The following is a 24054-nucleotide window of genomic DNA, read 5'->3' on the forward strand; positions in this document are numbered from 1 at the left end:
ATACCTAAATCTGCCACTAATCACACCCCATAGGGATTTAATCAGTTTACTATATACAGTACCAGTCAATAGTTTGGACACACCCACTCATTCAATGGTTTTTCTTTATTTTTACTATTTTCTACATTGTAGAATAATAGTGAAGACATCAAACTATGAAATAACACATATGGAATCATGTAGTAACCAAAAAAGTGTTAACAAATCTAAATATATTTCTTCAAAGTAGCCACCCTTTGCCTTGATGACAGCTTTGCACCCTCTTGGCATTCTCTCAACCAGCTTCATGTGGTAGATACCAGTAATGCATTCCAATTAACAGGTGTGCCCCGTTAAATAGTGGAATTCCTTTCCTTCTTAATACATTTGAGCCAATCAGTTGTGTTGTGACAAGGTAGGGGGGGAGTGTTCCAACCGCCGTGTCTTTCTGAGACGTAGGTGAACGATGATCTCCGTATGTGTGGTTCCCACCGTGAAGCATGGAAGAGGAAGTGTGATGTGTGGTGGTGATTTTCTGGTGACTCTGTCTGTGACTTATTTAAAAATGAACCAGCATGGCAACCACAGCATTCTGCAGCTATACTTCATCCCATCTGGTTTGCACTTAATGGGACTATCATTTGTTTTTCAACCGGACAATGACAAAACACACCTCCAGGCTGTGTAAGGGCTATTTGACCAAGAAGGAGAATGATAGTGTGCCGTATCAGAACCTGGCCTCCACAATCACCCAACCTCAACACAATTGAAGTTTTTTGGGATGAGGACCGCAGAGTGAAGGAAAAGCAGCCAGCAAGTGCTCAGCACATGTGGGAACTCCTTCAAGACTGTTGAAAAAGCATTCCAGGTGAAGCTGGTTGAGAGAATGCCAAGAGTGTAATGTCATCAAGGGAAAATGTGGCTGCTTTGAAGAATATAAAATATATTTGAATTTCTTTAACACTTTTTTTGGTTTCTACATGATTCCATATGTGTTATTTCATAGCTGTGATGGCTTCACTATTGTTCTACAATGTAGAAAATAGCACAAATAAAGAAAAACCCTTGAGTGGGTGTGTCCACCCTTGACTGGGACTGTACATATTTCAGTTGCAAAACTTTTAAATCATTTTTTTAACAAATTATTGTTGTAGTCAAATGGAGGCACCTCAGCCATAAGTCTCTACACGATGTCACCACAGTATCTTACATTTCCAGTCCATGTGTAATGATTTAAGTACAAACAGAGAGTAAAATAGAGGAAATGGGGAAAACCTGAACATTTCAATGGACAAAGTTATAAGGGCTAGCTTTCTGAGAGCCTAAAAATGGAACCCAGAGTAGTTCCCTAGCAACTTCAGTTGGTATGGCAATAAGTCAGTTATCTTAAAGAGGGCAGCTGCGGGGGTAGAGCAACCCCCCCCCCCCCCCCCCCCCCTCAAAACAAACAAAAAAAGCAAGTGGAAATAGGCCAGACCACAAATGTTAATAACATGCTAGTAAACATCCTGCCTTCCAAGGGCAAACATCTACAGTTCAGGACCTTTATTTTCTAAACGCTTTCCTACTTGGTTTTCTACTTATTTTCCCAAATTCAATGTTCCTTTAATACAGGGGTCAATCAGAATGATAGAAGAAATCACGATGTATGAATCTTCTTCATATGTATTAATAATTATTTTTATTATTTGACCCTGCTAGTCATCTATGAACATCTATGAAACATTCTTCCTAGGTTCTGGCCTTTCTAGGGAGTTATTCCTTGCCACCGTGCTTCCACACCTGCATTGCTTGCTGTTTTGGGGATTTTAGGCTGGGTTTCAGTACAGCACTTTGTGACACCAGCTGATGTAAGAAAGGCTTTATAAATACATTTGATTGATTGATTATAAAACGTAAAACATCTTGTTAATTATAACAGCTTCTTATCACATAATTTATGTCAACCTCTGAGTCACCTCACCATTGGAATGCAGGTTAGGGTGTTTTTGCCTGTCTAAATATAGTTTAGGCGGGTTACCTGGCTGCAGGAGAACAGGCTACGCCCATTATTCAACTACTTAAATACATTCTGTGGAAGACTACCAAGAGGAAAGACACTAGTGCAGAAAGAGATGAAGAGGGAGTCAGAGACATAAGGTGAAATACGGGGGAGGTTTAACTGAAATTATAAAGATAATAATATAATAAACTGAGTCAAACTTTCTTCAGAGAAACGGGGTGAAACACTGTCAGTTTTACTTGAGAGAGTGATTGATTTTAAACAAGCGAGAGAGAGGATAGGCAGAGCAAAACCCAACAGGCAGACAGAAGAGACCAACTCTACAAGAGAGACCCGCTCTTGCTTCACAATGTGTGCCTCCAGTTCAGAGAGCCAAGCTACTTCCTGGCAAAGTCTTCCCGTCGGGCCCTTAGGAGCCCCTGCTGCAGCTGGGGGGACATACCGGCCGGCGTCGTTCCGGCCCCGAGGACGCAGGCCAACCAGGGTGCTCTACCCTCCCCTGGTGAGAAGAGTCCTGCCCCGGGAAGAGCCTGACTCCGCACGCCGCTGGCTGCTGCTCCTCTCGGCTCTGCTCTTTCTACAGATCTACACAGAGGAGTCATCCTGCGGCCCCCCTGAGCTCCAGCCGCACACCCCGGAGACCTCCCCGTCCCCAAGCTTCCCCCAGGAGGGAGAGGGGATCACGGACATTGCCAGGCTATGGGGAGGCCCCGAACGTGGATCAGCCCTTGAGGCTACAGTAGAGTGTGCAGTGTGACTGTAGAGTCAGTTCTGGAGTGACTTGGCCTTCAGCAACTAAGACACAGGAAGTTTCTCTCACTCATACAATTTGCTCATTGAGCAGGATAAATCCAGTTGTTTCTCGTCTGGGCTGCAGCATTGACTCAGGGAGGTAATTTGATCCCCTCTCTCTTCGTCATCAGCCAATCAACACAAGGAAAAAAATATCCTGAGTTGGTTTAGGAAAAAGGGAAGAGCTAGCTGTTAATGACTCATCCGCGTCAGAGGTAACCCCTCTCTGCCCCCAGAGAGAGAGTGAAACTCCGCCGGTCAGTCTCAGTCTCTCCACTGCGTGTGCAGATGAACATGCGTGTGCTCACTGCTCAGAGGCACCATGACGCTCCCTTACAGACACTTTCACCGGTGGTTGTGATGATTCGCTTTCCTGGACATCTGGATTGCTCATGAAATGTCGTTTTTTACCCTTTACAACCTTTTAACTCGTGTAAATGTTGAACGTAATAGTTGTGAATGTTGAACGTAATATTGTTATGTTGTGATTTTCTTGAGTGGAGTTGATGATTAATTCTATGAATTTGATTTTGATATCTTATTAAAAAGATCAAGAAAAACTTTTGATGAGCTTGTCGTTGATATAAGATGAGACATGAAACAATCAAATAACAAAACGTACCAATACACACTGATACTCAAACACACACACACACGCACACACACACACACACACACACACACACACACACACACACACACACACACACACACACACACACACACACACACACACACACACACACACACACACACACACACACAGAAACACACACACACACACACACGCACACACTCCACAGCACTGACACCTACACTGAAAACCCACACACTGACACACACACACACACACACACACACACACACACACACACACACACACACACACACACACACACACACACACACACACACACACACACACACTCACACACACACTCACACAGAAACACACACACATGCACACACACACACCTTTGCCCTGGGACTCATTAGGAAATGAAACCGAAAATGTGTCTCAAATGGCACCTTACCCCCAATATAGTGCACTACTTTAGACCCTACACCCAATATAGTGCACTACTTTAGACCCTATTCCTAATATAGTGCACTACTTTAGACACTATTCCCAATATAGTGCACTACTTTAGACCCTATTCCCAATATAGTGCACTACTTTAGACCTGAGCTCTGGTGACAAGTAGTGCACTATATAGGGAAAATGGCTCCATTTGGGAAACACCGAGAGAGAGGAATGTTTCAGAAAGAGAGCAGGAACGTTGAAGAATCATTCCAGTGTCATGGCAGAGCGTTGGGGGAACCTGTACCAACCAGTACCAACCATTATCAACCAGTACCAACGAGTACCAACCAGTACAAACGAGTACCAACGAGAACCAACCAGTACCAACCAGTACCAACCAGTACCAACAAGTACCAACCAGTACCAATGAGTACCAACCAGTACCAACCAGTACCAACCAGTATAATCCAGTACCAACCAGTACCAACCAGTACCAACAAGTACCAACCAGTACCAACCAGTACCAACAATTATCAACCAGTACCAACCATTATCATCCAGTACCAACAAGTACCAACCAGTACCAACAATTATCAACCAGTACCAACCAGTATCATCCAGTACCAACAAGTACCAACCAGTACCAACCAGTACCAACCATTATTATCCAGTACCAATGAGTACCAACCAGTACCAACCAGTACCAACCAGAACCAACCAGTACCAACCATTATCAACCAGTACCAACCATTATCATCCAGTATCAACCAGTACCAACCAGTACCAACAAGTACCAACCAGTACCAACCATTATCATCCAGTACCAATGAGTACCAACCAGTACCAGCCAGAACCAACCAGTACCAAGCATTATCAACCAGTACCAATGAGTACCAACCAGTACCAACCATTATCAACCAGTACCAACCATTATCATCCAGTACCAACCATTATCATCCAGTACCAACCAGTACCAACCAGTATCAACCAGTACCAACCATTATCAACCAGTACCAACCAGTACCAACAAGTACCAACCAGTATCATCCAGTACCAACCAGTACCAACCATTATCATCCAGTACCAATGAGTACCAGCCAGTACCAACCATTATCAACCAGTATCAACCAGTACCAACCATTATCAACTAGTACCAACCAGTACCAACAAGTACCAACCATTATCAACCAGTACTAACAAGTACCAACCAGTACCAACCATGATCAACCAGTACCAACCAGTATCAACCATGATTAGCCAGTACCAACCAGCATCAACCATTATCAACCAGTATCAATCAGTATCAACCAGTACCAACCATTGTCAACCAGTATCAACCATTATCAACCAGTACCAACAAGCATCAACCAGTATCAACCAGTACCAACCAGTACCAACCAGTATCAACCAGTACCAACCAGTACCAACCAGTACCAACCAATATCAACCAGTACCAACCAGTACCAACCAGGCCATATATGGCCTCATATATCAAAGAAAGTGACATATATGAACATATATTTAAAAACCCATATATAAACGTAACATACATTTTAAACTATACGATCATATATTTCAATAAAATATATAAATCTCACAACCCCATACAAAATATTATAATATGGATATGTATTTTCATCACGGGAAATTTACTCAGAACATTCGTTTTTTTTGTTCAATGCATTTATTGCTTTGAAATGTATTCCAGAATAATTATTTATTTTACATTTAATATATTTTAAAACAATACATGAATCTCACATGTAGGGATACATTATTTTCTAATTGCATTTAGTGTTGGGCGACCTTATGTCTACTTTGTTGTTTCATCTATCTAATGTAGATGATTCTTGCCATCTTATTTTGAGATTAGATTGAAATGGAGTAGACCAGAGGTTCCCAAACTTTTTATAGTCCTCTACCCCTTCAAACATTCAACCTCCAGCTGCATACCCCCTCTAGCACCAGGGTCAGCACACTCTCAAATATTGTTTTTTGTCATCATTGTAAGCCTGCCACAAAAACACTATACGATACATTTATTAAACATAAGAATGAGTGTGAGTTGTCACAACGCGGCTCGTGGGAAGTGACAAAGAGCTCTTATAGGACCAGACCACAAATAATAATAGCAATCAATAATTTTGCTCTTTATTTAACCATCTTACATATAAAACCTTATTTGTTCATGCTTGAAAGGATGCACATATCTCTGCTATGTTGGGTTGTATTGGAGAGAGTCTCAGTCTACGATCATTTTCCACACACAGTCTGTGCCTGTCTTTAGTTTTCATAATAGTGAGGGCCGAGAATCCACTCTCACATACAGCTGAAGTCAGAAGTTTACATACACCTTAGCCAAATACATTTAAACTCAGTTTTTTACAATTCCTGACAATAAATCAGAGTAAAAATTCCCTTCTTTCGGTCAGTTAGGATCACCGCATAATTTTAAGAATGTGAAATGTCAGAATAATAGTAGAGAGAACAATTTATTTCAGCATTTCATCACATTCCCATTGGGTCAGAAGTTTACATACACTCAATTAGTATTTGGTAGCATTGTCTTTAAATTGTTTAACTTGGGTCAAATGTTTAGGGTAGCCTTCCAAAAGCTTCCTATAATAAAATGGGTGGATTTTGGCCCATACCTCCTGACAGAGCTGGTGTAACTGAGTCAGGTTTGTAGGCCTCCTTGCTCGCACACTCTTTTTCAGTTCTGCCCACAGATTTTCTATAGGATTGAGGTCAGGGCTTTGTGATGGCCACTCCAATACCTTGACTTTGTTGTCCTTAAGCCATTTTGCCACAACTTTGGAAGTATGCTTGGGGTCATTGTCCATTTGGAAGACCCATTTGCGACCAAGCTTTAACTTCTTAACTGATGTCTTCAGATGTTGCTTCAATATATCCACATAATTTTCCTCCTCATGATGCAATCCATTTTGTGAAGTGCACCAGTCCCTCCTGCAGCAAAGCACCCCCAAAACATGATGCTGCCACCCCCGTGCTTCACGTTTGGATGGTGTTCTTCGGCTTGCAAGCTGTTTGTACAGATGAACGTGGTACCTTCAGGCGTTTGGAAATTGCTCCCAAGGATGAACCAAACTTGTGGAGGTCTACAATTTTTTTCTGAGGTCTTGGCTGATTTATTTTGATTTTCCAATGATGTCAAGCAAAGAGGCTCTGAGTTTGAAGGTAGGCCTTGGAATTCATACACAGGTACACCTCCAATTTACTAAAATTATGTAAATTAGCCTATCAGAAGCTTTTAAAGCCATGACATCATTTTCTGGAATTTTCCAAGCTGTTTAAAGGCACAGTCAACTTAGTGTATGTAAACTTCTGACCCACTGGAATTGTGATACAGTGAGTTATAATTAAAATAATCTGTCTGTAAACAATTGTTGGAAAAATTACTTGTGTCATGCACAAAGTAGATGTCCTAACTGACTTGCCAAAACTATAGTTTGTTAACAAGAAATTTGTGGAGTGGTTGAAAAATGAGTTTTAATGATTCCAACCTAAGTGTATGTAAACTTCCGAGTTCAACTGTACATATATTTTTTATAAATGAAGGCCTGATTCAAGCAGTCTCCTCTGAACAGTTGATGTTGAGATGTGTCTGTTACTTGAACTCTGTGAAGCATTCATTTGGGCTGCAATTTCTGAGGCTGGTAACTCTAATGAACTTATCCTCTGCAGCAGAGGTAACTCGGTGTCTTCCTTTCCTGTTTCGGTCCTCATGAGAGCCAGTTTCATCATAGCCGTTGATGGCTTTTGCGACTGCTCTTGAAGAAACGTTCAATGTTCTTGACCTTTTTCGTATTGACTGACCTTCATCTCTTAAAGTAATGATGGACTGTCGTTTCTCTTTGCTTATTTTTAGCTGTTCTTGCCATAATATGGACTTGGTTTTTTACCAAATAGGGCTATCTTCTGTATACCAACCCTACTTTGTCACAACACAACTGATTGGCTCAAACGCATTAAGAAGGAAAGAAATTCCACTATTTAAAGCAAGGCACACCTGTTAATTGGAATGCATTACTGGTATCTACCACATGAAGCTGGTTGAGAGAATGCCAAGAGTGTGCAAAGCTGTCATCAAGGCAAAGGGTGGCTACTTTGAAGAAATATATTGTAGATTTGATAACACTTTTTTGGTTACTACATGATTCCATATGTGTTATTTCATAGTTTTGATGTCTTCACTATTATTCTGCAATGTAGAAAATAGTACAAATAAATAAAAACCCTGAAATGAGTAGGTGTCCAAACTTTTGACTGGTACTGTATACGCGACATATATGTACCTATAAAACATATAAGTAATACACATATGTTACTTTTCAGTATGGGACCAACCAGTACCAACCAGTATTAATCAGTACTCCACATACCTTTGCGCAACAACCTGAGAACTACCTGAGCTCATACAGTATGACTCTTTCAACACACCCTGCACAACGAGCCAGGATCACCCACCCACCCACACTGTACACTAATCACACTGCAAATACAAGTGGCATCGATGAGGTCATTGTGTTTACACATAATATAGACACGAAGACACTAGGTCACCTTAACAAGCATGACACAATCTTTTAACTCTTGTCCCAATATGTCAACCTTCCTGTCAGACACAGTGTCACACACCCCACCCTCAGTGACTCTGACATCGGGTCTGTGACATTGCCCTGCGAGGGCTCCTCTCTCACTTGTCATTGCACAGTAATCCTCTCAACAGGTGTACTGTTCTAAATAGGGTTGCAAAAATACCCCCCCCCCCCCCCCCCCCCCCCGGAAATCCTGATTGGAGGGATTCTGGATTACCTGCCGATTCCACCTTGATTCCAGGAATCTTGGGAATTAGGAGTTGTTTCAACCCTAGTTCTAAATGAACATATGTCCTGAGCCATGATGTAATGATCTGGTTCACAATACGAGTGTGTTCCTCTGCCACTGTAAGGGCTAGGGTTAACATTACCGTCATCGTTAACATCTCAGTCATCTACTTCATGGCTCAGGACATTGTTTGTGTATTTACTCCATGGCAACGGTGTACCTTCACCTGTAGCATTGGGTTGACTGCTGGACCAACGATGACTGCGTCTCAGTGCAGCTCGAATCAATCAAATTGGTGACAAAAGACACTGAAATAAGACATTGAAATAAGACACTGAAATAAGACACTAAAATAAGACACTGAAATAAGACACTGCAGTCCCAGGTAACAATGGAATTTTAGGAGGAGAAGACTGAGACAGAAGCTACATACTGTAAGCCTGCGATTAAGGCCAACATGTCTTTATGTCTAGGTATGCAGGTGCGTAGGTATAAAAACGAGTACCTTTGTGCACTTGACTATGGTTAACAGCAGCTAAACGTCACGCCTGTCAGTCAAACGTTGAGCAGTGACGTCCTCTTTATTGTTGCTCGAAGGTCAAAGTTGATCATCATAGCCTTGAGAAAACATCCTGTATCTTTGGTTGCGCTAGGTCCTTATGAAAACAATTTGTTGAAAGAACTGAAATAACCACGACGGCTAAATATAGATGTCAAGATATTGGAGCTATGCCAGCTTATTATGATGACGAAGCACCCTGAATACCATTCCAGCAGTTTGGATCCTGATAGGACAAACACCCTGTATCCTGGATCCTGATAGGACAGACACCCTGTTTACCATTCCAGCAGTTTGGATCCTGATAGGACAGACACCCTGTATCCTGGACACTGATAGGACAGACACCCTGTATCCTGGATCCTGATAGGACAGACACCCTGAATACCATTCCAACAGTTTGGGTTCTGATAGGACAGACACCCTGTATCCTGGACACTGATAGGACAGACACCCTGTATCCTGGACACTGATAGGACAGACACCCTGTATCCTGGACACTGATAGGACAGACACCCTGTATCTTGGACACCGATAGGACAGACACCCTGTATCCTGGACACTGATAGGACAGACACCCTGTATCCTGGACACTAATAGGACAGACACTCTGTATCCTGGACACTAATAGGACAGACACTCTGTATCCTGGACACTAATAGGACAGATACCCTGTATCCTGGGCACTGATAGGACAGACACCCTGTATCCTGGACACTGATAGGACAGACACCCTGTATTCTGGACACTGATAGGACACTGATAGGACAGACACCCTGTATTCTGGACACTGATAGGACAGACACCCTGTATTCTGGACTCTGATAGGACAGACACCCTGTATTCTGGACACTGATAGGACAGACACCCTGTATCCTGGACACTGATAGGACAGACACCCTGTATCCTGGGCACTGATAGGACAGACACCCTGTATCCTGGACACTGATAGGACAGACACCCTGTATTCTGGACACTGATAGGACAGACACCCTGTATTCTGGACACTGATAGGACAGACACCCTGTATTCTGGACACTGATAGGACACTGATAGGACAGACACCCTGTATTCTGGACACTGATAGGACAGACACCCTGTATTCTGGACTCTGATAGGACAGACACCCTGTATTCTGGACACTGATAGGACAGACACCCTGTATCCTGGACACTGATAGGACAGACACCCTGTATCCTGGGCACTGATAGGACAGACACCCTGTATCCTGGACACTGATAGGACAGACACCCTGTATTCTGGACACTGATAGGACAGACACCCTGTATTCTGGACACTGATAGGACAGACACCCTGTATTCTGGACACTGATAGGACACTGATAGGACAGACACCCTGTATTCTGGACACTGATAGGACACTGATAGGACAGACACCCTGTATCCTGGACACTGATAGGACAGACACTCTGTATCCTGGAAACTGATAGGACAGACACCCTGTATACCATTCCAACAGTTTGGGTCCTGATAGGACAGACACCCTGTATCCTGGACACTGATAGGACAGACACCCTGTATCCTGGACACTAATAGGACAGACACCCTGTATCCTGGACACTGATAGGACAGACACCCTGTATCCTGGACACTGATAGGACAGACACCCTGTATTCTGGACACTGATAGGACAGACACCCTGTATCCTGGACACTGATAGGACAGACACCCTGTATTCAGGACACTGATAGGACAGACACCCTGTTTACCATTCCAACAGTTTGGGTTCTGATAGGACAAACACCCTGTATCCTGGACACTGATAGGACAGACACCCTGTATCCTGGACACTGATAGGACAGACACCCTGTTTACCATTCCAACAGTTTGGATCCTGATAGGACAGGTACCCTGTATCCTGGACGCTGATAGGACAGACACCCTGTTTACCATTCCAACAGTTTAGGTTCTGATAGGACAGATACCCTGTATCCTGGGCACTGATAGGACAGACACCCTGTATCCTGGACACTGATAGGACAGACACCCTGTATCCTGGACACTGATAGGACAGACACCCTGTATCCTGGACACTGATAGGACAGACACCCTGTATCCTGGACACTGATAGGACAGACACCCTGTATCCTGGACACTGATAGGACAGACACCCTGTATCCTGGACACTGATAGGACAGACACCCTGTATCCTGGACACTAATAGGACAGACACCCTGTATTCTGGACACTGATAGGACAGACACCATGTAACCTGGACACTGATAGGACAGACACCCTGTATCCTGGACACTGATAGGACAGACACCCTGTATCCTGGACACTGATAGGACAGACACCCTGTATCCTGGACACTGATAGGACAGACACCCTGTATCCTGGACACTGATAGGACAGACACCCTGTATACCATTCCAACAGTTTGGATCCTGATAGGACAGACACCCTGTATTCTGGACACTGATAGGACAGACACCCTGTATCCTGGACACTGATAGGACAGACACCCTGTATCCTGGACACTGATAGGACAGACACTCTGTATCCTGGACACTGATAGGACAGACACCCTGTATCCTGGACACTGATAGGACAGACACCCTGTATCCTGGACACTGATAGGACAGACACCCTGTATCCTGGACACTGATAGGACACTGATACATGGTCCTTACAGGAGCAGTCAGGATCCTTACAGTTAGGAAGTCCTACGTCTTCTCTCTGTTTATACCGGTGCATGTGTGATCAAGTCTGTTGCTTGTGTGTTTGCCATTTCACTGGAGGAGCTTGTTTTCGGGAGGCGGTGTGTGGGTTGTGTTTTCAAACTAATTTTTAGCTCACAACAAGCTTGTAGCATGGCTAATACTAGACAGAAACACACTGTAAAGTACATATCAACACTACCCTCCATGAACTACTGGGTCAACACTACCCTCCATGAACTACTGGGTCAACACTACACTCCATGAACTACCGGGTCAACACTACCCTCCATGAACTACCGGGTCAACACGACCCTCCATGAACTACTGGGTCAACACTACACTCCATGAACTACCGGGTCAACACTACCCTCCATGAACTACCGGGTCAACACTACCCTCCATGAACTACCGGGTCAACACTACCCTCCATGGACTACCGGGTCAACACTACCCTCCATGAACTACCGGGTCAACACTACCCTCCATGAACTACTAGATCAACACTACCCTCCATGAACTACCGGGTCAATACTACACTCCATGAACTACCGGGTCAACACTACCCTCCATGAACTACCGGGTCAACACGACCCTCCATGAACTACTGGGTCAACACTACACTCCATGAACTACCGGGTCAACACTACCCTCCATGAACTACCGGGTCAACAATACCCTCCATGAACTACTAGATCAACACTACCCTCCATGAACTACCGGGTCAACACTACCCTCCATGAACTACCGGGTCAACACTACCCTCCATGAACTACCGGGTCAACACTACCCTCCATGAACTACCGGGTCAACACTACCCTCCATGAACTACTAGATCAACACTACCCTCCATGAACTACCGGGTCAACACTACCCTCCATGAACTACCGGGTCAACACTACCCTCCATGAACTACCGGGTCAACACTACCCTCCATGAACTACCGGGTCAATACTACACTCCATGAACTACCGGGTCAACACTACCCTCCATGAACTACCGGGTCAACACTACACTCCATGAACTACTGGGTCAACACTACCCTCCATGAACTACCGGGTCAACACTACACTCCATGAACTACTAGATCAACACTACCCTCCATGAACTACCGGGTCAATACTACACTCCATGAACTACCGGGTCAACACTACCCTCCATGAACTACCGGGTCAACACTACCCTCCATGAACTACCGGGTCAACACTACCCTCCATGAACTACCGGGTCAACACTACCCTCCATGAACTACCGGGTCAACACTACCCTCCATGAACTACCGGGTCAACACTACCCTCCATGAACTACTGGGTCAATACTACCCTCCATGAACTACCGGGTCAACACTACCCTCCATGAACTACTGGGTCAACACTACCCTCCATGAACTACCGGGTCAACACTACCCTCCATGAACTACCGGGTCAACACTACCCTCCATGAACTACCGGGTCAACACTACCCTCCATGAACTACCGGGTCAATACTACCCTCCATGAACTACTGGGTCAACACTACCCTCCATGAACTACCGGGTCAACACTACCCTCCATGAACTACCGGGTCAACACTACCCTCCATGAACTACCGGGTCAACACTACCCTCCATGAACTACTGGGTCAACACTACCCTCCATGAACTACCGGGTCAACACTACCCTCCATGAACTACCGGGTCAATACTACCCTCCATGAACTACCGGGTCAACACTACCCTCCATGAACTACCGGGTCAACACTACCCTCCATGAACTACCGGGTCAACACTACCCTCCATGAACTACCGGGTCAATACTACCCTCCATGAACTACTAGATCAACCTTTGCCTTTGTTGACAGCTTTGTACACTCTTGGCATTCTCTCAACCTGCCAAGTGTCACGTCTGGAGGAAAAAAGATGGGTGAGAAAATACATCTATTTAATCCATTTTGAATTCAGGCTGTAACACAACAAATTGTGGAATAAGTCAAGGGTATGAATACTTTCTGAAGGCACTGTAGATACAAAAGTATGTGGATCCTTCAAATCAGTGGATTTGGCTATTTCAGCCACACCCGTTGCTGACAGGTTTATAAAATCAAGCCCAAAGCCATGCAATCTCCATAGACAAACATTGGCAGTAGAATGGCCTTAGTGAAGAGCTTAGTGACTTTCAACGTGGCAACGTCATATGATGCCACCTTTCCAACAAGTTAGTTTACATTTCTGCCCTGCTAGAGCTGCCCCGGTCAACTGTACGTGCTGTTTTTGTGATGTGAAAACATCTAGGAGCAACAGCGGCTCACCCGCGAAGTGGTAGCCCACACAAGTTCGCAGAACAGGACCAGTGTGTGCTGAAATGCGTAGTGCGTAAAAATCGTCTGTCCTCCATCGCAACACTCACCACCGAGTTCCAAACTGTCTCTGGAAGCAACGTCAGAATAAGAACTGTTCGCCGGCAGCTTCATGAAATGGGTTTCTATGGTGGAGCAGCCGTACAAAAGCCTAAGATCATCCATGCGCAACGCCAAGCGTCAGCTGGAGTGGTGTAAAGCTCGCCGCCATTGGACTCTGGAGCCGTGGAAACGTGTTCTCTGGAGTGATGAATCACGCTTCACCATCTGGCAGTCCGACGGCAGAATCTGGGTTTGGCGGATGCCAGGAGAACAATGACAGAATGCATAGTGCCAACTGTAAAGTTTGGTGGAGGAGGAACAGTGAATGGAAATCTTAACGCTACATCATACAGTGACATTCCAGATGATTCTGTGCTTCCAACTTTGTGGCAACAGTTTGGGGAAGACCCTTTCCTGTTACAGCATGACAATGCCCCCGTGCTAAAAGCGAGGTACATACAGAAATGGTTTATCGAGATCGGTGTGGAAGAACTTGACTGGCCTGCACAGAGTCCTTACCTCAACCCCATCGAACACCTTTGGGATAAATTGCAACTCCGACTGTGAGCCAGGCCTAATCGCCCGACATCAGTGCTTGATCTCACAAATGCTCTTGTGGCTGAATGAAAGCGAGTAGAAAACCTTCCCAGAAGAGTGGAGGAGGCTGTTATAGCAGCAAAGGGGGGACCAACTCCATATTAATGCCCATGATTTTGAAATGAGATGTTAAACGAGCAAGTGTCCATATAGTTTGTCAATGTAGTGTATGACTAAACGAAACCATGTAGTACTAATGGTGCTTTTCTGATCCTGATGGTTCCTCTCTGCTCCTGATGGTTCCTCTCTGCTCCTCTCTGCTCCTGATGGTTACTATGTGCTCCTCTCTGCTCCTGATGGTCCATCTCTGCTCCTGATGGTTCCTCTCTGCTCCTGATTGTTCCTCTCTGTTCCTGATAGTCCTCTCTGCTCCTGATGGTTCCGCTCTGCTCCTGATGGTTCCTCTCTGTTCCTGATAGTCCTCTCTGCTCCTGATGGTTCCGCTCTGCTCCTGATGGTTCCTCTCTGCTCCTGATGGTTCCTCTCTGTTCCTGATGGTTCCTCTCTGTTCCTGATGGTTCCTCTCTGTTCCTGGTGGTTCCTCTCTGCTCCTGATGGTTCCGCTCTGCTCCTGATGGTTCCGCTCTGTTCCTGATGGTTCCTCTCTGCTCCTCTCTGCTCCTGATGGTTCCTCTCTGTCCCTGATGGTTCCTCTCTGTTCCTGATGGTTCCTCTCTGTTCCTGGTGGTTCCTCTCTGCTCCTGATGGTTCCGCTCTGCTCCTGATGGTTCCGCTCTGTTCCTGATGGTTCCTCTCTGTTCCTGATGGTTCCTCTCTGTCCCTGATGGTTCCTCTCTGTTCCTGATGGTTCCTCTCTGTTCCTGGTGGTTCCTCTCTGTTCCTGATGGTTCCTCTCTGTTCCTCTCTGTTCCTGATGGTTCCTCTCTGTTCCTGATGGTTCCTCTCTGTTCCTGGTGGTTCCTCTCTGTTCCTCTCTGTTCCTGGTGGTTCCTCTCTGTTCCTGGTGGTTCCTCTCTGTTCCTGATGGTTCCTCTCTGTTCCTGATGGTTCCTCTCTGTTCCTGATAGTCCTCTCTGCTCCTGATGGTTCCTCTCTGTTCCTCTCTGTTCCTGGTGGTTCCTCTCTGTTCCTGGTGGTTCCTCTCTGTTCCTGATGGTTCCTCTCTGTTCCTGGTGGTTCCTCTCTGTTCCTGATAGTTCCTCTCTGCTCCTCTCTGCTCCTGATGGTTCCTCTCTGTTCCTGATGGTTCCTCTCTGTTCCTGATAGTCCTCTCTGCTCCTGATGGTTCCTCTCTGTTCCTGATAGTTCCTCTCTGCTCCTCTCTGCTCCTGATGGTTCCTCTCTGCTCCTGATGGTTCCTCTTTGTTCCTGATAGTCCTCTCTGCTCCTGATAGTCCTCTCTGCTCCTGATGGTTCCTCTCTGTTCCTGATGGTTCCTCTCTGCTCCTGATAGTCCTCTCTGCTCCTGATGGTTCCTCTCTGTTCCTGATGGTTACTCTCTGCTCCTCTCTGCTCCTCTCTGCTCCTCTCTCCTCCTGTCAATGCAGTTGAATGAGACAGGATACACGAAGAAGTGAAGGCCAAAGAAGGTCATGACTGTTGAATATTTTAAACTGTTTGTTTAGGTTTGTCAAGTGGACTTTCTACATGAAACATTTGTGTTTAGCTGAGATATTCTGCCTAGTGCTGCCCCCTGGACATAGTGGATTTTACTGCAGTGGGGAAATGAGGGGGTTCACTGCTACAGTGCACGTACTCCCCTGGTTGTCATGGCACTCAGCCAATCCCAGTCATTGTCTCACAACAATGACCCATATCCACCCATAACCACTGGGATTCCTGGCAGTGATTTCATTGGTGCGACTTGTCAAAGCCAATCTATTGACATTGGCCAATGCGTGTGCATTAGCCGGCCAAAGTCTCTCTGTCAGGCCATTTCAGTGTAAACAGTCAACAATACATCAAACAGATGGTTTCTGACGACGGCTTTGTAGTGGAGGCCTTGTAAAAATCCAATAACATTGAAACTATATGACAACAAGTAAAGGTCCTACTTTTGTCACGACTTATAGGTTGAGAGAACATCATGTGTAAGATGGAGGGCTGGGTGGCTGGACAAGAGGACATTATGTGTAATATGGAGGGCTGGGTGGCTGGACAAGAGGACATTATGTGTAATATGGAGGGCTGGGTGGCTGGACAAGAGGACATCATGTGTAAGATGGAAGGCTGGACAAGAGGACATTATGTGTAAGATGGAGGGCTGGGGGGCTGGACAAGAGGACATTATGTGTAAGATGGAGGGCTGGACAAGAGGACATTATGTGTAAGATGGAGGGCTGGACAAGAGGACATTATGTGTAAGATGGAGGGCTGGACAAGAGGACATTATGTGTAAGATGGAGGGCTGGGGGGCTGGACAAGAGAACATTATGTGTAAGATGGAGGGCTGGGGGGCTGGACAAGAGGACATTATGTGTAATATGGAGGGCTGGACAAGAGGACATCATGTGTGATATGGAGGGCTGGGGGGCTGGACAAGAGGACATTATGTGTAAGATGGAGGGCTGGGTGGCTGGACAAGAGGACATCATGTGTAATATGGAGGGCTGGACAAGAGGACATTATGTGTAAGATGGAGGGCTGGGGGGCTGGACAAGAGGACATTATGTGTAAGATGGAGGGCTGGACAAGAGGACATTATGTGTAATATGGAGGGCTGGACAAGAGGACATTATGTGTAATATGGAGGGCTGGGTGGCTGGACAAGAGGACAGTATGTGTAATATGGAGGGCTGGACAAGAGGACATTATGTGTGATATGGAGGGCTGGGGGGCTGGACAAGAGGACATTATGTGTAAGATGGAGGGCTGGGTGGCTGGACAAGAGGACATCATGTGTAATATGGAGGGCTGGACAAGAGGACATTATGTGTAAGATGGAGGGCTGGGGGGCTGGACAAGAGGACATTATGTGTAAGATGGAGGGCTGGGGGGCTGGACAAGAGGACATTATGTGTAAGATGGAGGGCTGGGTGGCTGGACAAGAGGACATCGTGTGTAAGATGGAGGGCTGGGTGGCTGGACAAGAGGACATTATGTGTAATATGGAGGGCTGGGGGGCTGGACAAGAGGACATTATGTGTAAGATGGAGGGCTGGGGGGCTGGACAAGAGGACATCATGTGTAATATGGAGGGCTGGACAAGAGGACATTATGTGTAAGATGGAGGGCTGGACAAGAGGACATTATGTGTAAGATGGAGGGCTGGACAAGAGGACATTATGTGTAAGATGGAGGGCTGGGGGGCTGGACAAGAGGACATTATGTGTAATATGGAGGGCTGGGTGGCTGGACAAGAGGACATTATGTGTAATATGGAGGGCTGGACAAGAGGACATTATGTGTAAGATGGAGGGCTGGGGGGCTGGACAAGAGGACATTATGTGTAATATGGAGGGCTGGACAAGAGGACATTATGTGTAATATGGAGGGCTGGGGGGCTGGACAAGAGGACATTATGTGTAATATGGAGGGCTGGGGGGCTGGACAAGAGGACATTATGTGTAATATGGAGGGCTGGGGGGCTGGACAAGAGGACATTATGTGTAAGATGGAGGGCTGGGGGGCTGGACAAGAGGACATCATGTGTAATATGGAGGGCTGGGTGGCTGGACAAGAGGACATTATGTGTAATATGGAGGGCTGGACAAGAGGACATTATGTGTAATATGGAGGGCTGGGTGGCTGGACAAGAGGACATTATGTGTAAGATGGAGGGCTGGGTGGCTGGACAAGAGGACATTATGTGTAAGATGGAGGGCTGGGGGGCTGGACAAGAGGACATTATGTGTAAGATGGAGGGCTGGGGGGCTGGACAAGAGGACATTATGTGTAAGATGGAGGGCTGGGGGGCTGGACACCATTTCAGAATATTGAACAAGTTGAGTTTCCATATTTAGCAAAGTATTGTAGAATGGCCAGTCAGTGATGAGTCTATGTAAAGTCAACAGTATCACGCCTGAGCCTGGGTTTGCCAACCATTGGGCCGACAGACATGGTTCACAACCATGTGTATATGCCGTGGTGTGTGTGTGTGATGTGTGTTATTTTAAAGTGCTGACGCATGCCTTGTGAACGTTCGACAAGTCTCAGTGTAAATATCTCACACCTCAGCCAAGAATGCCATTCCCTTGGTTTCACCCCTGGCATTCCTATTCCTGCTGTTCAATACCCGAAAATGGAGTGACAGACAGACTGTGAGAAACACAGCTTCCAGACACTTCCTACTTTCTCACCTCCTATCAGACGGAGCTGATGATGTCAGAGGAGGGGCTGAGTGAGTGATTCCGCTAACTCTTACTGTAATATGTGGAAATGTGTTGTAATAGCTTCTTTATTTGAGGAGGTATATTTAGTTTTCCTTTCTCTTATTTATCTCAGCTGTCACAGTTACTTTCTCCTCTTCATGAACGCTTGTCTAGTTTGACTTGTGCTCTGTTCCTACTGCTAAAGCAGAGCTCCGGGGGTGAAGTTTCCAGGATCAGCTTCCCCTCCCCCGATCCTAACATTGACCATTAGCAACCTGGACTCAGGAGTAGACGTAACATGGCAAACTAAAATACGGGACACTCAAATTAGGTTGATATCCTCCGTTTGGTTTGTTATGTATTGATTTGTGGCCATCCATAACCCGATTTCTTAAGGCATGTTACAAATTACAATTCGTACGATATGTTACGTATTTGCAATACATATGAAATGTTACGAATTCCAATTTGTTGTGATTTACCATACCAAACGTAACATATCATAATAATTTGAGTGTCCCGGATTTTTGAGTTTGAGTTTATTTTACATTTTTACAGGCAGCGCACATTAATCAACGTTTCAGTAAACGTTTTACGGTTTAACGGTTTAACCAACCGGCTATTTTTCAACCACAGTCCCTGGGCAGGTTATTAAAAACAATTACAATACAGACAATCAATGAGCAGTGAGCACACGCAGAGCAATATAGCACAAGCAAGACATAGCATACAGACAGAGCAACATAGAACAAGCAAGACATAGCATACAGACAGAGCAACATAGAACAAGCAAAACGTAGCATACAGACAGAGCAACATAGAACAAGCAAGACGTAGCATACAGACAGAGCAACATAGAACAAGCAAGACATAGCATGCAGACAGAGCAACATAGAACAAGCAAGAGGTAGCATACAGACAGAGCAACATAGAACAAGCAAGACATAGCATACAGACAGAGCAACATAGAACAAGCAAGACGTAGCATACAGACAGAGCAACATAGGACAAAAAGCAACAAGACAAAATCCATAAAAGCAACAAAGTGTTTCCACACCTCACAAGCTGCAGACAACAGACAACATGGAAAGCGGCAATACACAGCTAGGGATTATGTTCACAAATCTGATTGGCCTTTAGCCGTGTCTTCATGTTTTTTGTGAAAGTGTGATAGGTGGTGCAATTATGTGTGTCTGATGGCAGTGTATTCCAGACATGGGAAGCTCTCACAGAGAAAGCAGATTGACTAAAGGTGCTTTTCCTTAAGGGAACTATACAGTCACCTCTCATGGCAGACCTTGTGGATCTGCTGCCATATGTTTGGGTTTTCTGCTGAGTGGAGGGGGAGCCAGGCCATTTAGGATCTTGAATACAAGACATGTGTCGGTGTACTGCGCAATATTTTCCCAACTCAGGAGCTCATGCTTTCTGAGGATGTAGCAGTGATGATGGCTATTGGGCTTCCTATCAAGCACTTTGAGAGCCTGTTTGTAGACAGACTGAATGGGTTTTAATGTGGTACAGCCAGCTTGGGCCCAACTAGTCAAGCAATATGTTAAGTGGGGGAGTATCATAGATTTGAAGTACAGTTTTGCTACCTCTGTAGTCAAACAATTTCGTATAAATCGGAAATGAGCGAGGTTGAATTTGGTTATTTGAATGACCTTTTTCACATGCTTTTTAAAAGAGAAGTTGGAATCAAGTATGATGCCAAGGTACTTAAAATCAGATACCACCTGGAGCTTCTCCCCTGACACATAGACATACTATTTATGTTACATCTAGTCTACCGTGTGAGATCAGCCTGCCATTAGTGGGGGAAATGCAAAACTGACCCAAGATCAGCGTCTATGGGTAACTTCCCCCTGAAATGTATCAACTTGCCTTTTGTACTGAACTACTCAATCCAGCTTTGAAATTGTTATTCACTCAAAATGAACTTGAAATCGTCTGGACAGCCAAGGAGGTCTACACTGCAGAGCATGCTGGTCTTTCAACGGGTCCTTATCTTCTTAATTAGCTACAACATTATTCAGCTAGAAAAACTTTTAGGGCTGAAAAAACACGTGCCTGTATAAAAAAAAAAAAGTTTGTTTCTCCATGTTTGCACAGTGTAACTAACTTTAGCATACTTATTCAGGTAGAGTGATTAAAGTGAAGGGTGTACTCACAGTGAAGGGTATAGCTACTTACAGTCTGACATAGTAAAATAACATTTTGTGAATATTTTCTAGAGTCCAAACCACTATCATACACATTGTGTTCTGAATGAGAGACACGGGAATGTATTAGGGCAGATTAGCTGTCTACTTCAGTTGAGTTGCCAATACTGAGTTGCACTGTGTCCAAGTCTCCATTTTCTTACCTTATTAATTAAAGCACATTTCAATCACTATTCTATATAGAACCTTAAAGGGGATGCCATATATGAAGTAAGAGTCAAAACCCGTTTTGGTTTCATCCAGAACCTTCTTGTTGTTTTATAGGGGATTCTATGAATTAGTGTGTGGAGGATGTAAACACATCATACGTGAATTCTCCATTATTAAACAAAGTTGTGTGTGGTCGTAATTACATATTTTACAGGTCATTCAATAGCAATTGTATTATTATTCATGTTATTATTGTTGTGGTTGTTGTTGCTATAAGCCTGTTATTGTCATTACCATTCGCCTATTATATTGCTCTCACCGTGGTTACTGTTCATCGCTGTCCATTTGCTTGATCAAATATAGCTACATTTAAAAAACCTTTATCAACACAAATTATGGGACTTAAAAATAAAAAAACATCTACACGTCGCTATTGATAATAATTGCTGACTTGAAATAATTACGCATGGCATGTTTTTGGAGTGAACAACACGAACTATAGGTATATACAATATTAAAATACAGAAAACAATTTAAATTGTACTTTTCTCCTTGAGCAATGTGAGAGCAGTGGCTCACACTTTGGGTGTGGCTTCTATCCATATGGGCGTATCTATAAAGTAGTTAAAACTAGAATAGGCTATATAAACCTGTGCGCCACGGGTAGAAAAATCATTCAACGAACTACTACTACACGAGAAGAGAACTCGAAAGAACAAGAAAGATGTATACACGATCAAATAGTTTGGTATTGTCAATTCCGACAAATAATTATCAAGGACAGTTCGCTTACAGGGCGATGCCGCGAAGCAAAGAGCCAGAAATCTTCACATTTGAGCGGATCCCAGCTCAAGAGCCACAGCGCTATACAGCAGTGCGCCAGCGAAGGAAGAACACTCGGGTACAGTACCCAGCCAATGTCCGGAAATACCTTCCACCTGCCGAGAAGAGCGCTGCCAAGCGCTGGCTCGTTGCTCTGTGCCTGGTACTGTTCCTGCAGATCTACACCGAGGATGCTTGCATCGAGACACCGATCAGCGCCGAGAGCCTTGCCGTCGAGGTAAACGAGGAGGCGTCCTATGCGCATTACAAGGTACTCCCATTCCAGTCAGCAGAGGAACAGGCGCGTCAACTCACAGACGATGTCTCCACCGAGCTCTCTTCTGTCAACCATCAAGATCAACTTGTTGGTGAGCAGAGTGACAACATCTGGAGCAAGCTGGTCAATACGACGTGTCCCTGCTGGGATGGCGAGATGAATCGCATGCACAGGCAGAGCACAAGGAACGGCTACGTCGTAGCCTTCCTCTACCCGGCAGTTTATCACAGACTGGGATCCGAGAATTGAAAGAACTGAACTCTTTTTTCCAGCTAATGACTTGACATTAAGACGGAGCCTGGTTCAATGGCTTTTGGTTTCGAGAAAGGTGTCGAGCTGCCTCGGACCTGGGCGCTGACATGCCCGGAGCTGATCCACTAGGTTGCTCGCTGAAGCCTCATCAGAGTAGTCTACATTAGCTGCTGTATTTGGAGAGTGAAGCGAACAAAAGAACATGTTACTAATGGGACAATTTTGAAGAACTGACTGTTACAATACTGGACTCAAACTTGAATATAGAAAAACTTGAATTATATATTTTAGGTTCACATTTGTAATGATGTACTGTAGAAGTCAAACTTCACACCCTCTCACATGTTCGTAGCCTGCAAGGCCAAAACGTATAGGCCTACAATATTGAAGTGATAATTGTAATACTATGATTTACTTTGTGAAAGCCTAGTACTTGATATTGAGACTAATCTTTTTGTTAAACTATTTATTAATGAAGAATATTCTATGAAGTGTATTATTTAACTTGTTATTTATTTATATTGTGCTAATGATTTGTTATTTAATAATGAAATAAAAACTTCTGAAATGTTCATATTGTCTCTTTTCTCATTGACATTCAAAATACGACGTTTTATGACAACCAATGGCATACTTAAAACAATTATAATCAGGCTGTGGACTAATTAATTTCCACTACCAATTTTATAGGTGGGCACATTTGTTTAAACATACAATAGGCCCCTGTGTAGCAGAAACCCACCAATCCACAGGACATAATTTCATAGTTTAGGGATGCTCCTTGCTAATCAGATAACCAAATAAGTTTGGAAACCGGTAACAAATTGATTATTAAATATATGTATTTACAGTAACATTACTATTCTGACTAATTATTAAACGATGGTGCTAAATCAGTGCTAAATCAGTGTCTTCCCATATTTCTTTCCTGGTCTCCATGGTGTTCTACGTGGGGAAGGGTCTTAGACAAGTCAGGATATTGATTAAGGCATTAAACTCAGGACAGTCTTGTAAACCAGGGCAACTTGTGATTCTCTGTCATGAGGTCACTGCTATAATATCATATACATACCAAATCCAAAGTGACTTGGTACTGACTTGGCAATTACTACTGCTACTACTACTACTGCTACAACTACTACTGCTACTACTACTCCTACTACTAATACTACTACTACTACTACTACTGCTACTGCTACTACT

The 24054-nt window shown here is 44.5% G+C and overlaps 1 protein-coding gene across 1 annotated transcript; it reads left to right on the top strand.

The window, feature by feature from the left end:
* The first annotated feature begins 22131 nt into the window (after positions 1-22131).
* On the top strand, positions 22132-23423 carry ier3 (immediate early response 3). Its single transcript, XM_055918558.1, has one exon. The coding sequence runs from the start codon at positions 22225-22227 to the stop codon at positions 22846-22848; it is 624 nt and encodes a 207-aa protein (XP_055774533.1). The 5' UTR covers positions 22132-22224; the 3' UTR covers positions 22849-23423.
* Positions 23424-24054: the final 631 nt, after the last annotated feature.

Source organism: Salvelinus fontinalis, chromosome 4 (genome assembly GCF_029448725.1).
Source record: "Salvelinus fontinalis isolate EN_2023a chromosome 4, ASM2944872v1, whole genome shotgun sequence".
Taxonomy (NCBI): Eukaryota; Metazoa; Chordata; class Actinopteri; order Salmoniformes; family Salmonidae; genus Salvelinus; species Salvelinus fontinalis.

What these genes read in the sequence shown, in the direction of transcription:
- ier3 (XM_055918558.1), top strand. Translation starts at nt 22,225, where the DNA reads ATGTATACACGATCAAATAGTTTGGTATTGTCAATTCCGACAAATAAT.